The sequence below is a fragment of the Nilaparvata lugens genome, chromosome 6 (genome assembly GCF_014356525.2).
Source record: "Nilaparvata lugens isolate BPH chromosome 6, ASM1435652v1, whole genome shotgun sequence".
In the NCBI taxonomy this organism is placed as follows: Eukaryota; Metazoa; Arthropoda; class Insecta; order Hemiptera; family Delphacidae; genus Nilaparvata; species Nilaparvata lugens.
In genome coordinates, this window is record NC_052509.1 from 9,508,128 (window position 1) to 9,522,339 (window position 14,212).

Here is a 14,212-nt window from a genome sequence, read left to right on the forward strand (position 1 = left end):
ATCAGGTTTGCGAACTGGGGGAGACGCACTAGAGTTTATAGAATGAAAACTGGCCTGTTTATTTAGAATCTGGATATGAATAATATAAAGGAAAAATACAATCACAGAACAAAAGATTTCTTGTATTCATTTTCATCCGTGATAGCCTAATAATTCTACAACAAAGTTCTAGTAGAACTTCAAGTTTCGGAACCAAAGTTGACGGAGCTTAGAGGTTGTAAAACGTTAACTAGCATGTACAATCATACTCTGAACTTGGAGAGAAATAAACAGGAGGAAAATATTGAGAGCTCTTTTTCCCATATGTGATTTTATTCCGATATTTCTATTAGAAGACAAACTAGTAGCCGGATGTTTTGGATGTCAGGAGGTTCCCGATTTGGAGGAGTCCAGTTTAAGAGGATGTAGAACGAGGTGTCTACTGTAACCTAAACCTGGAGGAGAGAATTTATAGGGAAAATATAACCAAAATTACCTCCTGACTAGATTGAATTTCCAAATTTTATTCCGATATTTCTCTTAGAAGACAAATTACTAACCGGGTGTTTTGGATGCCAGGAGGTTCCAGATTTGGAGGAGTCCAGTTTAAGAGGATGTGGAACAAGGTGTCTACTGTAAAACTAAACCTGGGGGAGAGAATTTATAGGGAAAATATAGCCAAAATTACCTTCTGACTAGATTTATCTTCAAAATTTTCTCTAGGAAAACACAATTTTTGAGGAGGTTTTGAAGTAAACTAGCTAGTCTGGGATAAAAACACGGATGCAGGTGGGACACGTGTGAAGTGGTCCACATATGTGTATGGAAATCGGTGGGAAATTGTTGTTTTGTGGTGGGAAATTGTGGTAAGTATGGTTTTTGGATAATTTGGAGTGAATTGACAAAGTAACTAACCTGGGCTCCGGGAGGAGGATAACTATAGCCGAACTGAGTATAAGCTGACATGACGGCGAACTGTATTCCTGGTCACAAGTCATCGGAAAAGCGGCTGCAATTTTCACGACTGGAAAAACACACGTCCATCATGTTTTCCGTGGATAATTGTCGTCGAAAAACACCCCCAACAAAAACAATAAACAAACGTTGTAACACACTCACACTAACAAACACACGACACACTCGGCTCGAAGGCTGGCGACAGACTGAGGAGCGCTCCCGCCCTGGTGGCGCTTCTCGGAACTATTGGGGAACAGGTTTGCCACCACCACCCCTCAAGGACACGCCCCCAAGTGCCGCCCCTTTAGGGCCCGCCCCCAAGCCGCCCCACACTCCACGCCACAGAAAGAACACATAATGATTGCAAAAATATCGTCTCTCCATCTGTACTCCTCTCTTGTTCTAGTCATGTCCTCTAGTATCCTCTGTGGGATGTTCCTTGTTCCACCGTCTACATAAATTTGTTTCCTCCTTCTCCTCCTCCTCAACAACCCCCCCCCCCCCACCAACATAATGTGATAAAAACAAACAAGTCATCTTTAAGAAACGAACAGTCTTGTAACCGACCTAACGTTCCTGACTGAACAATTTATAAGAAGAGTTGCGTTGCCTTCTCCAGCTTTACTGAATAAAGTTTAGAGCCAACAGTTTAGAAGAGTCGATGTTGGTTTAGAGGAATTTATAAACTTACCTCACGCCCACTGGCAATGCTTGAGGTACCGTTATTCTGGGGTTGTTCATGAATAATTACATGGAGGCTTGTTGAGATAAGAGTTGAAAGTTGGGGGTTCTTTGAAGAGGCCTTTGTTAGTTATGTGAGGACTTTTTGGAGTTCTCTCCAGCTTTGGAGGAATTTTTAGTTGTGTGATATCTTCAATCTCCGATGATCTTTTGTAATGAGGACTTTTTTGAAATCTCCTCCTCAGTTTTGGAACAATTTTTCGCTGTGTGATACCTTCAATCTCTGCTGATCTTTTGTAATGAGGACTTTTTTGAATTTTCCTTAGTTTTGGAGGAATTTTTAGTTGTGTGATCTTCAATCTCCAATGATCTTTTCTAATGACGATTTTTGGAATTTTCCTCACTTTTGGAAGATTTTTTTGTTGTGTGATATCTTCAATCTCCAATGATGAGGACTTTTTTAAATTTTCCTCAGTTCTGGAGGAATTTTTCTTGTGGGATATCTTCAATCTCCGATGATTTTTTGTAATGAGGACTTTTTTGAATTTTCCCCAGTTTTGGAAGCATTTTTTGCTGTGTGATATCTTCAATCTCCGATGAACTTTTGTAATGATGACTTATTGTATTTTCTTCAGTTTTAGAGGAATTTCTTGCTGTGTGATATCTTCAATCTCTGATGATCTTTTGTAATGAGGACTTTTTGGAATTCTTCTCAGTTTTGGAAGAATTTTTTGTTGTGTGATATCTTCAATCTCCGATGATCTTTTGTAATGAGGACATTTTGGATTTTCCCCAGCTTTGGAGGAATTTTTAGTTGTGTGATATCTTCAATCTCCGATGATCTTTTGTAATGAGGACCTTTTTAATTCTCCTCACTTTTGGAGAAATTTTTAGTTGTGTGATATTTTCAATCTCCGATGATCTTTTGTAATGAGGACTTTTTGGAATTCTTCTCAGTTTTAGAAGAATTTTTTGTTATGTGATAACTTCAATCTCCAATGATGAGGACTTTTGTGATGAGGACTTTTTTATATTTTTCCCAGTTTTGGAACAATTTTTTGATGTGTGATATCTTCAATCTCCGATGATCTTTTGTAATGAGGACTGTTTTGGATTTTCCCCAGTTTCGGAGGAATTTTTGCCGTGTAATATCTTCAATTTCCGATGATTATACTATTAGATGGATGATATTGATGTTGTAATGATGATAATATTGGAAGTCAATGGAAGCTGAGATGAAGTCGTCCATTGAAGTTTTCTGTTTAATTACGTCTGTAGCGTGAATATTGATTCTTCTGGCCGAAAACTACACAACATCTCAAATAAATTGGAAATATAAAGTGTATATCTAGGCATTCGAGACTCATTAGCTTTAATATAGCTCAGATAAGCATCTGATGTTTCAGATTATAAAAATGTCTTTACCTAGATTTTGACACCGGCTCATATATTTGTTGTTTATCTGCCATATGCTAAATAAATATATAATTTATTTTGTGGAACATTTCTATACTAGTAGTTCTGTGAACATTAGGCCTCTCACAGTATTCTCATCCACAAGTACCTGATTGAAACTATGACCTTATGGAAATACAGCAATAGACTGGCTTCTCCACACATCTGTGTAATCACCTGTCAGCTGATTTATGATGAATAATTCTATAGTCTGATTTTTACTCCAATATTGGCGTAAGAAGGAGTCTCCTTTTCCCTTTTATATTATCCTTGAAATGCAAAATTTCCAAAGACCCTGTATATACGTCGTCGCGCAATTAAATAAGGAGCATACCTGTCAAATTTCATGAAAATCTATTACCGCGTTTCGCCGTAAATGCGCAACTTATAAACAATTAAACATTAAGAGAAATGCCAAACCGTCGACTTGAATCTTAGGCCTCACTTCATTCGGTCAATAATTGATTTTGTGGAACTTGTATAATATTGCTGATTATGTGTGAGCAGTCACGAAAGCATGCTCCCGTAAAATATTAATTTTTATTTAATTAAAGTGGATTTTTCACAACATTTCAAGTTCCTTCAATTCTGGAATAGTTCGTTGTTGGTGCAAATTTAGTTTAAGAGCCGTTTGCACAGTGAAAGCTTAAACTGATTATTCAATAAGATGTTGGTTTAAACTTGAAATGAATCACATTATAACAAATGATACCTGATATGGATTTAATCCAGTTTAAGATGAAACTTAGTTTCAACTGGCACTGTACAAACGGCACTAAATAATCAACAACGCAAGGAAATTTACAGGCTTCAGTTTTTATTTTCTTTCTCACTGGAAAAAAGTCGAAAAGTTTAAATTTAATAAAGAATTCTTTCCAGAATGTAGAATAACAGCAATTCTCCTCGCACGTTATCAATTTTATACCTTGATAAAATTATATTTTTAATCAGCTGTGCTAATAGTGAAGTGTTGTGTTTCTTTTCTGGCTCAAAATTTTGCAAAATTACTCAAAAATTCCCAATCTGTAGAGATTTGAGTGAAATATTTTTGTTTTTAATCAGTTTTTAAATATCAAAATTCCAAATTTCTAGTTTAGTCTTTAGTTTTGAAGTGGAAATTGAACTTTTTGAAGTGAAAGTGAAATCTTAACTTTATTCTTTTTTGAAACTTGTATTTGTAAAAATTTGGGAGAAGACAGTTTTGGGCTATGCCTGTTGTCCTCTCCCAATCATATTATATTTATTATAATTATGGTCTGTAATGACAATGGAATAAATAAATAAATATTAATTGCAACTAATTCAGCCGAGAGAAAGCCTTGTTTATTGTTTGTGTGGCTGAATAAACCCGCCAGGCAAAAGAAGGTACTGTATCTAGACCAAGTTCTCATCAACAATGATATATATTATCTTCTTCTTCTTCTTCTTCTTCTTCTTCTTCTTCTTCTTCTTCTTCTCTTCTTCTTCTTCTTCTCAACCATCCACTCCTTTTCCTTCCCCTCCTTATTCTTTTACTCCTCCTCTTTTCATGGCCTCCTTTCTTCTTCTTCACCCTCTTTTTCTTCTTCACCCTTTTTTTCTTCTTCTCTTTCTTCTTCTCCTTCATTTTCTCTTTCTCCTTCCACTCATGTCCCTCTTCTCCTTTCCCATCTTCATCACGTTCTTCTTCTCTTTCTTCCCTTCCTTAACGTTACCTCCCTTCCATTCTTCTTTATTATTCTCCTTATCACAAATCTCCTCTACCTCCTTCTTCTTCTTATTCTTCTTTTACACCTTCTTCTCATCAACTCTCCACTCATTAGCAAGAAATACAACCGACATAAACGTTCAACACATTTTTACTCCAAAAAATTTTATGTGCTGGATTCAAAATGATTCTTTTTTCCCTAATGTGAAAAGCTTCACTTCGAATTCCTCATCTCAAAAGAGGGGTGCCTCATCTCATATTATCTCATAAAATGAAACAAATAGTTGATGACTCATAACCTCCTAGTTATACTAAGTAATTAAACAAAGAGTTTTAACAACTGAAACAATCTCATTTCTCTAGAGACACTTTTTTCTTTCAGCTTCCGTGACTCATACACTGAAACTATTCCAGTTAATTGTTCAAAAACTATCTAATAAAATTGACACCCCAAAACAAAACCAGTTAATTTAGAAGTTGGAGACGTTTTTCCAGCTTTATTTCTCCTCTGTAACGACATCTATTTGTAAATATTTTGGTCGGCTTCCTTTATTAAAGGAGCGGTATCGTAAAAACTTCGTTTAAAATGGAATCGGCTATTAAATTTTAATTGTTCGTATCCTTAAATAATCTTCACAACGTTTCTAGCGCACATTTTGGTTCAAGTGAGAGGCGGTTTGTTCTCAATTACTCATAAAACTGAGTTTTGATTGTTGACTTTGTGAGTTAATTTTAATTCCCAGACTACAATCGTAGAGGAGTATTTGACCGAACGTAGTGAGGTCTATGTTTTAACTCGGATATTCTTTTGTCTGCCTGTATGTAACGCGATTACGGCCAAACGCGTTGATAGAATTCGATGAGTTTTGGCAGGAATATTCCTTTTTCAACTGCGCGTCGATGTATACGCAAGGTTTTTTCAATTTTTCCCATTTTAAGGATAATATGAGAAGAAAGGGAATTCCTCCATACTCTGATATCACTATATATCATCTACTTTGAAGATAGGATTAATCAGACTAGAGAATTATTCATAATCAATCATCTGACAAGTGGATTATTCATTGCATGCATTACACAGATGTCTGGCCATGTCTACTTCTATAAGGTAGGGTTTCAATATTTTTTATGATGCGTGCCTATCAGTATCAATATTCTCACATTTGAAAAACAAATTTAATAGGTGATTGAAAATAAAATGGAAAATTATTAAATGAACTAAATAATGCTGAAGAAACTATAATATTCTTGATTGAAAAAATTTGTAATACATAGTTGAAAAATATTTTTATCAGATGTGAAGATTATCACTGAACTGGATAAATTATCATATGGGATACAAATTCAAACGTGAACTGTGTTTATTAACATAAGTGAGTTTTTGATCTTGGAAAAAACAAATAACAGTTTTCAAGATTGAATATTATTATTTAAACATTTAAACATTTAAACATTTAACATTTAAACATTTAAACATTTAAAACATTTAACATTTAAACATTTAAACATTTAAACATTTAAACATTTAAACATTTAAAACATTTGAACATTTAAACATTTAAACATTTAAACATTTAAACATTTAAACATTTAAAATTTAACATTTGAACATTTGAACATTTAAACATTTAAACATTTAAACATTTAAACATTAAACATTTAAACATTTAAACATTTAAACATTTAAACATTTAAACATTAAACATTTAAACATTTAAACATTTAACATTTAAACATTTAAACATTTAAACATTTAAACATTTAAACATTTAAACATTTAAACATTTAAACATTTAAACATTTAAACATTTAAACATTTAACATTTAACATTTAAACATTAAACATTTAAACATTTAAACATTTAAACATTTAAACATTTAAACATTTAAACATTTAAACATTTAAACATTTAAACATTTAAACATTTAAACATTTAAACATTTAAACATTTAAACATTTAAACATTTAAACATTTAAACATTTAAACATTTAAACATTTAAACATTTAAACATTTAAACATTTAACATTTAAACATTTAAACATTTAAACATTTAAACATTTAACATTTAAACATTTAAACATTTAAACATTTAAACATTTAAACATTTAAACATTTAAACATTTAAACATTTAAACATTTAAACATTTAAACATTTAAACATTTAAACAATTAAACATTTAAACATTTAAACATTTGAACATTAAGAGAAATGCCAAACCGTCTACTAGAATCTTAGATCTCACTTCGCTCGGTCAATAAAAATACAGAAATTGCACGCTTAATATAATAGCATTTATTCCAGGTGAATTACTGTATACTGTATAAAGCATGTAATAACATATTTACTTCTCAGGACAGGACCTATATATATTTATTCGAAGTGAATTACTGTAATATAGCCTACATAGATATATAAATGTATATAGACCACAGAGTTTATCGTTAGTGTGTGAGGGGGGCTGTAATCTGAGCCCCTATTAACAACTATTTCCGTGATTCGTGCTCTGTGTGAAACGGCGCATTCAACTTAATGAAAGCAATAACAAGCGACGATTATTTTGAACTGTTCCCAAAAGACAGCGACGCTCTGCTGTGTAGAAGGAAGTGTGTAAACTGGCAAACTGTAGCACTTTGCTCTCTCTGTTTCTATTTCCTTTCTACTTCTCCTTCTCATGTCTTCTTCCTCTCCTCTCTGTTCTTTGTATCCTCAACTCCCAGCTACATTTTCCGTTATCGGGTTTCTTCTGCTCCTTCATTTCCTTGTACTTCTCCTTACCAAAACTTCTTTCTTCTATCTTGTTCCTCTTCCACCTTCTATCTTGTTCTTAAACCTTCTTCTTCTACTTATTTTCCTTCTTCTTCTTCTTCTTCTTCTTCTTCTTCTTCTTCTTCTTCTTCTTCTTCTCCTTCTTCTTTTTCTTCTCTTCCTTCTTCTTCTTCTTCAATACTTGAATTCTCTGAGAAATTAAAATGTTACAATGAACTGTGAGATATGAAACAATATTTTACATTTCTAACAGTATTCACAAAACCTATTAATTACAATGTAGACGGATCCTATTACAAAAGAGATAGATCTTAGAAGTCCCAGATCAATGAAATAACTAGGTGAGATAGAGCATATCTAATATGTGTACTTAGTGAATAGTATCTATATATATAGAAACGAAATGGCACTCACTCACTGACTCACACACTCACTCGCAGAACTAAAAATCTACCTGACCAAAAACGTTCAAATTTGGTAGTTATGTTCAGTTGGCCCTTTAGAGACGCACTAAGAACGGATTTTGAAAAATTTCCAAAGATACACCAAAAATCTGCGTTTTTTAGCGTTTTCTTGGCTTTATCGAGAACAAATGAACAGAAATTGTTCAAATTTAGTACAGAAGCTCAGCTAGGGTGTAATAATGTTGTGTAAGAAGGAATTTTCAATAACGTCAAAGAAACGCCCAAAATTGGCGTTTTACCAGCGTTTTTTTGCTTTTTCTCAGATTTATAGAGAACAAAAATGAACAAAAAATTTTCAAATCTACTACAGATGCTCAGCTGGGGTGTAATAATGTTGTGTTAGAAGGAATTTTCAATAACGTCAAAGATACGCCCAAAATTAGTGTTTTTTGCTTTTTCTCAGATTTATCAAGAACAAATGAACAGAAATTATTCAAATCTACTACAGAAGCTAAGCTATGGTGTAATAATGTTGTGTTAGAAGGAATTTTCTATAACGCCAAAGATACGCCCAAAATCAGCGTTTTCCCAACGTTTTTCTCAGTTTTTCTGCGTTTTCTCAGTACTTTGACTTTCTCATGGAATAAAGAAGCATGCTCAAATGAACATTGCAGGCGAGCGAAGCGAGTGGGATATGAAACAATACTTCAGTACATTCCTAACAGTATATCCAAAACCTATTAAAATGTAGACGGATCCTATTACAAAGGCGATAGATCTTTGAAGTCCCAAATCAATCTAATAACAAGGTAGGTGGGATAAACCATATCAAATTAATACTGTATATAGTATATACTAGTATCAAATGTAATACAGTATGAAAAGTATAACATATAGATATAGCTATAGTATTACATAGCATACAAAGCGGATAGTGCACATGTAATGGTGGGATATAATAGGACCAGCAAAGTTTTAATAGAGCATTTTGTAGTTTCTCTAGATAGTATGGATTCTATATCTGTGTGTGAAGTTTCTAGAACGGTCTAGATTGTTGGAACATGGTAGAAGTAACATGTGATTGACAAGGGAGTTGTGATAGTGCAGTATGCAAATTAACAAAGTTTCACAATGTTAAGATGTTGTCTGATTGGGAAGGTAGATAGATAGTCGGGTTGTAATTGTTTGGGATCTTGGGATATTGGAGAGATGTTGAATTGAGGTATAGTAGTTGGAAAGGAGAAAATTAGGAAGATGTATGATAAAGAAGAAAGTATTGGGAGAGAGGAAAAGTAGAAAAGGAGAAGAGTGAGGTGGAGGAGAAGGAGAAGGAGGGAAGGAGGAGAAGGAGGAGAATTGATTGATTGATTGAGTACTTTATTTATGTAGATTACAATATATACTGGCTTATACACTTATATACAATAGCTTACAATACAGCAAAATTATAGATGAGTTACATACTATAGACTAAGAAAATAATTATTGAACTGTATATGATATGAAAAAGCAATTTGTAATATAATAACTGTAGATAATTATATTGTTATGCATCTACATAAATTGGCGGAGCTTTGGACATATCAATGTCCATTCTTCGGAAAGAATATTAAAAATATCCTCCCCACTAACTCTCTACCAAAGGGAGAGAAGGGGGAGAAGTAGGAGAAGGAGGAGAAGGAGGAGAAGAAGGAGAAGAAGGAGAATGAGGAGAAGGAGGAGAAGGAGGAGAAGGAGGAGAAGGAGGAGAAGGAGGAGAAGGAGGATAAGGAGGAGAAGGAGGAGAAGGAGGAGAAGGAGGAAAAAAAAGAAGGTGAAGAAGAAGAAGAAGAAGAAGAGAAGAAGAGTGGGAAATATCATGAAGAGGTGGAATGAAAAATGAGAAACAAATTCCAGGAGACTGAGAAGAATATGGTAAAGACAACGGAAAAATAAGAGGAAGATAATGCCAGTGACGAACATAGCAAGAAAAGAAAGGAGAGATACAAATAGAAGGAGAAGATGAGGATATGAAAGGGAACAGGGAAGTGAAAAGCAGATAGTGGAGAAGGAAAATCAATGAGAAGGATAGCATAAGAGGAAAAACTGGAAATGAAAGCCAAAATTGAGACAAGAAAATGGAACAGAATCAGAAGGCAGATGAAGAAGAAAGAAGAAAATGGAGAAGAAGAAGAAAAATAACAATATAGCAATGAAAACAGGAAGTTAAAAAAGTGCATGCAAGGAAAGAATGAAGAAAGCCTCTCTTCTTCGTTTAGTTTCTCGTTTAGGCTTTAGGCTAAAGTTTTAGGCAAGGTATGCTGGAGTGGCGTCATCATGACACATAACTAACCCCCTCCCCTTGTCATAAACTAACCACCCCTCCCCCAACATAACCTACCCTGTGACACCGTACTGGCGCCTGGACTAGGAATCGCAACAGGATATGTTAGTCTACTGTGTGTTAAACATTTATACCAAATTCATTCTAGTCCACTATGTTATAATAATTCATCCCAAATTATTCATTCTAGTCTACTGTAATAAATTTATCCCAAATTCATGCTAGTCTACTGTAGTAAATTCGTCCCAAATTCATTCTAGTCTACTGTAATAAATTCATCCTAAATTCATGCTAGTCTACTTTAGTAAATTCATTCCAAATTCGTTCTAGTCTACTGTTATGAATTTATTCCAAATTCATGATAGTCTCCGAAAGAAGAATCCAAAAATAATTCTAGTCTACTATGTTATAAATTCAACCCAAATTCATACTAGTCTACTTTAATAAATTCATTCCAAATTCCTTCTAGTCGGCTATATTATAAATTCATTTCAAATCCATGACAGTCTCCGAAAGATGAATCCGAAAATGATCAGTTCCTTCAAATCATGTGCTTGTTCCGTGAATGTTTATGCAAGAAACATAAAAAATTGAAAATCTAAATTTGGGAGAGGAATAGCACAAGGTTACCTTATTTTTTCTCTCCCTATCATTATTGATGATGTACTTATTGTATGAATCAATAAAGAATAAATGGATAGAAACAATAAATTCATTTATCAATTGCTCATCATTCGAGATACTCAGAAAATATGAAAATCGTTAGTTATTGTGTCAGAATTTATTGGAATTACAATGACGACACCCAAATTTCAAAGATCTAGCACATGATGAATCATTATCAATCTATTTCAAGACTTGAAATTCCCAGATCTGATCTGATTGCCAACATAGGTTACATAACAGTGATACACATATTTCTATGTACATTATCACCTTATTGCAAATCTATAATACACCGTATTTCTATATATAGTTCACCCTCTACCGTATAATACACCGTATTTCACCGTATAGTCTATAATATACCGTATTACATGTGGCCTATGTCATAGAATAAAGTTTATTCTGTTTAACAATCTGTATATAGTGAGGTCCACGCTATAATGGCAGTGGAGAGAGATACGAGTGAAAGGTTGCCGATCCTCTGTCTTGTCAATGCCTTCCATAGACGGTAGCTGATACAGGTTTATTGATGTGATATTGAAGGTTCATTCTCGTTTTAAATAACCAATTATCCTATAATATTAAGCGAGAAATTTCTATATTTATATATCTGGTTATTTTTATATCTGGCTTTTTTTATATCTTGTTATTTACGTTTAACGGATCTCGAAAACGGCTCTAACGATTTTCACGAAATTTGGAACTTAGTAGGTTTATGATATAAAGATTCGATTGCACTAGGTCTCGTCCTTGGGAAAACTCGCTGAACGACATTGAAAAGATACTTCATTATTGGCTGAAACAGCTGTGGATAGTAAAAATGTGAGTGAGGGAGTATGTGAAAAAATCAAAATATCGCATCCCCGAAATTCATAACATGACGTATAGGCAGTTGTGAAATATAAACACGATAATTTAGAGAATTGTGTTCTGTTTATCAATAGATAAAAATAACGAGCGAAGCACGGTGCCCTGATATTATTTTATTAAGCGAGAAATTTTATTATTCAATAATTTCATAGTTAAGATTAAATATTTTGTTAATTAATTATATTTCTACATTGTTGGAAGACGATCTGTCAACAGAGCAAAGCTAGAAATAGATAGTGCTATCTGCTTTGTTGAACGATAGACAATGAGTAGCTTAGATTAGACAGTTCAAGGAAGAATTTTTGCGCAATCCGCGAAAAATAAGGAAAAAATTTTGCGCAAATCCCCCTCCCCCTCCCCCCTCCCACTCTGCGCATGCGCAAACTCCCCCTCTCCTCCCCTCTCCTCCCCCTCTCCTCCCCCCTCCTCCCCTCTCCTCCCCCTCTCCTCCCCTCTCTCCACCCCCCCTCTCCTCCCCTCTCCCTCTCCTTCTCCCTCTCCCTCTCCCTCTCCTCCCCTCTCCTTCTCCTCTCCCTCTCCCTCTCCCTCTCCTTCTTCCCTCTCCTTCTCCTCTCCTCTCCCTCTCCCTCACCCCTCTCCCAGTGAGGACGAGGGGGAGGAAGAGAGACAGTGAGGGAAAAAATAATTCCCTTTTGGAGGAAAAATTCCCTACTGACAGATTAAAGTGAATCCATCTTTCTACTGTCAAATTAAAGTGAATCCATATTCTACTGTAAATTAAGTGAATCCGGTTTGCTTTCCACCCGACAGTAAGGAAAATTTCACAATTTTCTATGTGCTGTACAAACCTGCAGGCGTTGCTTTTTAAGTGTGCTCTCGAGAATATCTATTAGTAAATTTAGTACGAACAGCATTCCAAAAATATTTATAGATATTCTCAGACCTATATCACTTGGGGTATCAACTCATCAATATCGGTGCAGTTCTCTTAGGAAAATTCGATTTCCACTGACATTAAGTTCCCACGAGCGTGAAAGAAAACTTTTAAGTTTATGCTTGTTTAAGACTAGAGAATACTCATTGGGCAAGTGATAACCTCTTTAAAGTCTCCTTCACTATCAATTATGTGTATGCAAATTTCACCACTATCAGGAAATGTGACATTGGTTACAGTATACCAATCGTAAGCCAAATGGTCAAAACCCCAATTTGCTTGTGGGTCTGCATCAATTGAAAATTCATTAAGCTTGTGCAATCGAAATAAGCATCATCTTATCAGTTCGAACGTTTCAAAGCAAATGACACCTTCTGTTGCTGCAATTCGACGTGTGCTATACTTTCCTTATCTAATGTGATGTCCAGCAATGCTTACCACTCGTTATAGATTTTCTTTTGGGGCTAATACAAACCCAGCATATTGAGCAAGACCCATTGCTATTGTCGATGAGAGCAATAATTATGTTGTATTTCATTTCAAATCACCATTTCCAAAGATGGAATTGACTACAAAATTGTTTAACGACGTAACATGGCTGGAACGTAACTATCATAAAATAAAATGGAGCGATGGAGATTTGGAATGGAATGAGACAATTATCCGTGAATACCTCGCAGGTTATGAAAAAATTTTTACAAAAGGAACTGAGAAAGCAAAGTTTTTGAGAAGATTGCATTCTAACGTACAATGCATACCGGAGGACTTTCTCAAGCCCGATTTCAGCTTTTTCACCACTTCGTGTGTTATGAGATCATGTAAGATACATAAGTATAGACCCGATGGAAGGGTGCTTTATTCTCTGCCCAAAATTATCATTCTCTGCTGTTTAAAAATATGTATCAAACAAATAATTTCTTGTGCGAGAATACACGTATGAAAAGTATGAAATTGGCGCCTATGTATACGAATGCTCAGAAAAGAAACTTTGCACGTTATGGATTCTTCTACAACGGAAAGGAATTACAGTGTGTTTATTGCTCGCATGCACTGAGACTGTAAAGCTCGCACATGTTGTCTGTCTACAGACAAAGAAAGACCGTTTAATTACTCTATAATAGTGCCAGCCTACATAGTTTTACTACTCAACAACGATGGATCCGGCAAAGTGGTTAGCTGCTGACAACGAATTGGAAGTGAGGTTAAAAAACTGCATAGACTGGTATGATGAGTGTGAAAGTGCAATTCAGAAATCATCTAGTGAAAATTATAGTTTGGCGAAACAATTAAAGGCTATTTTTCTAAGCACAGTTAATTTGAACGATATAAAACTATTTGTGCTATTACCATCCATACAATTTGTCTGTAGATAAATTGATTAAAATTGAAGATGAGTTATGATGTATTGTTGTAGTGAAATTTTTTAATTCAGATATTTCCTCAAACATTTTGGTTTAGTATCAGTGTAGACTTGATTGAGTGAGCACGCGAGAAACGCCCCCTCAGACACAACTGTTACAGCTTG

General features: G+C 34.5%; 1 protein-coding gene across 2 annotated transcripts in view; it reads right to left on the bottom strand.

Annotated features, from left to right (window-relative positions):
- LOC111049858 (homeobox protein araucan) overlaps positions 1–14,212 on the bottom strand; it is a 194,130-nt gene that overhangs the window by 134,849 nt on the left and 45,069 nt on the right. The window contains exon 1 of one of the 2 annotated variants that reach the window (XM_039430070.1): positions 895–1,168. The exons of the other annotated variant lie outside the window; for it this stretch is intronic. Within the exon in view, the coding sequence (XP_039286004.1) occupies positions 895–945 (51 nt within the window). The 5' untranslated portion in view covers positions 946–1,168. Of the gene's footprint in view, positions 1–894; positions 1,169–14,212 lie in introns of those variants that run through there. 2 annotated transcript variants of the gene reach the window in all.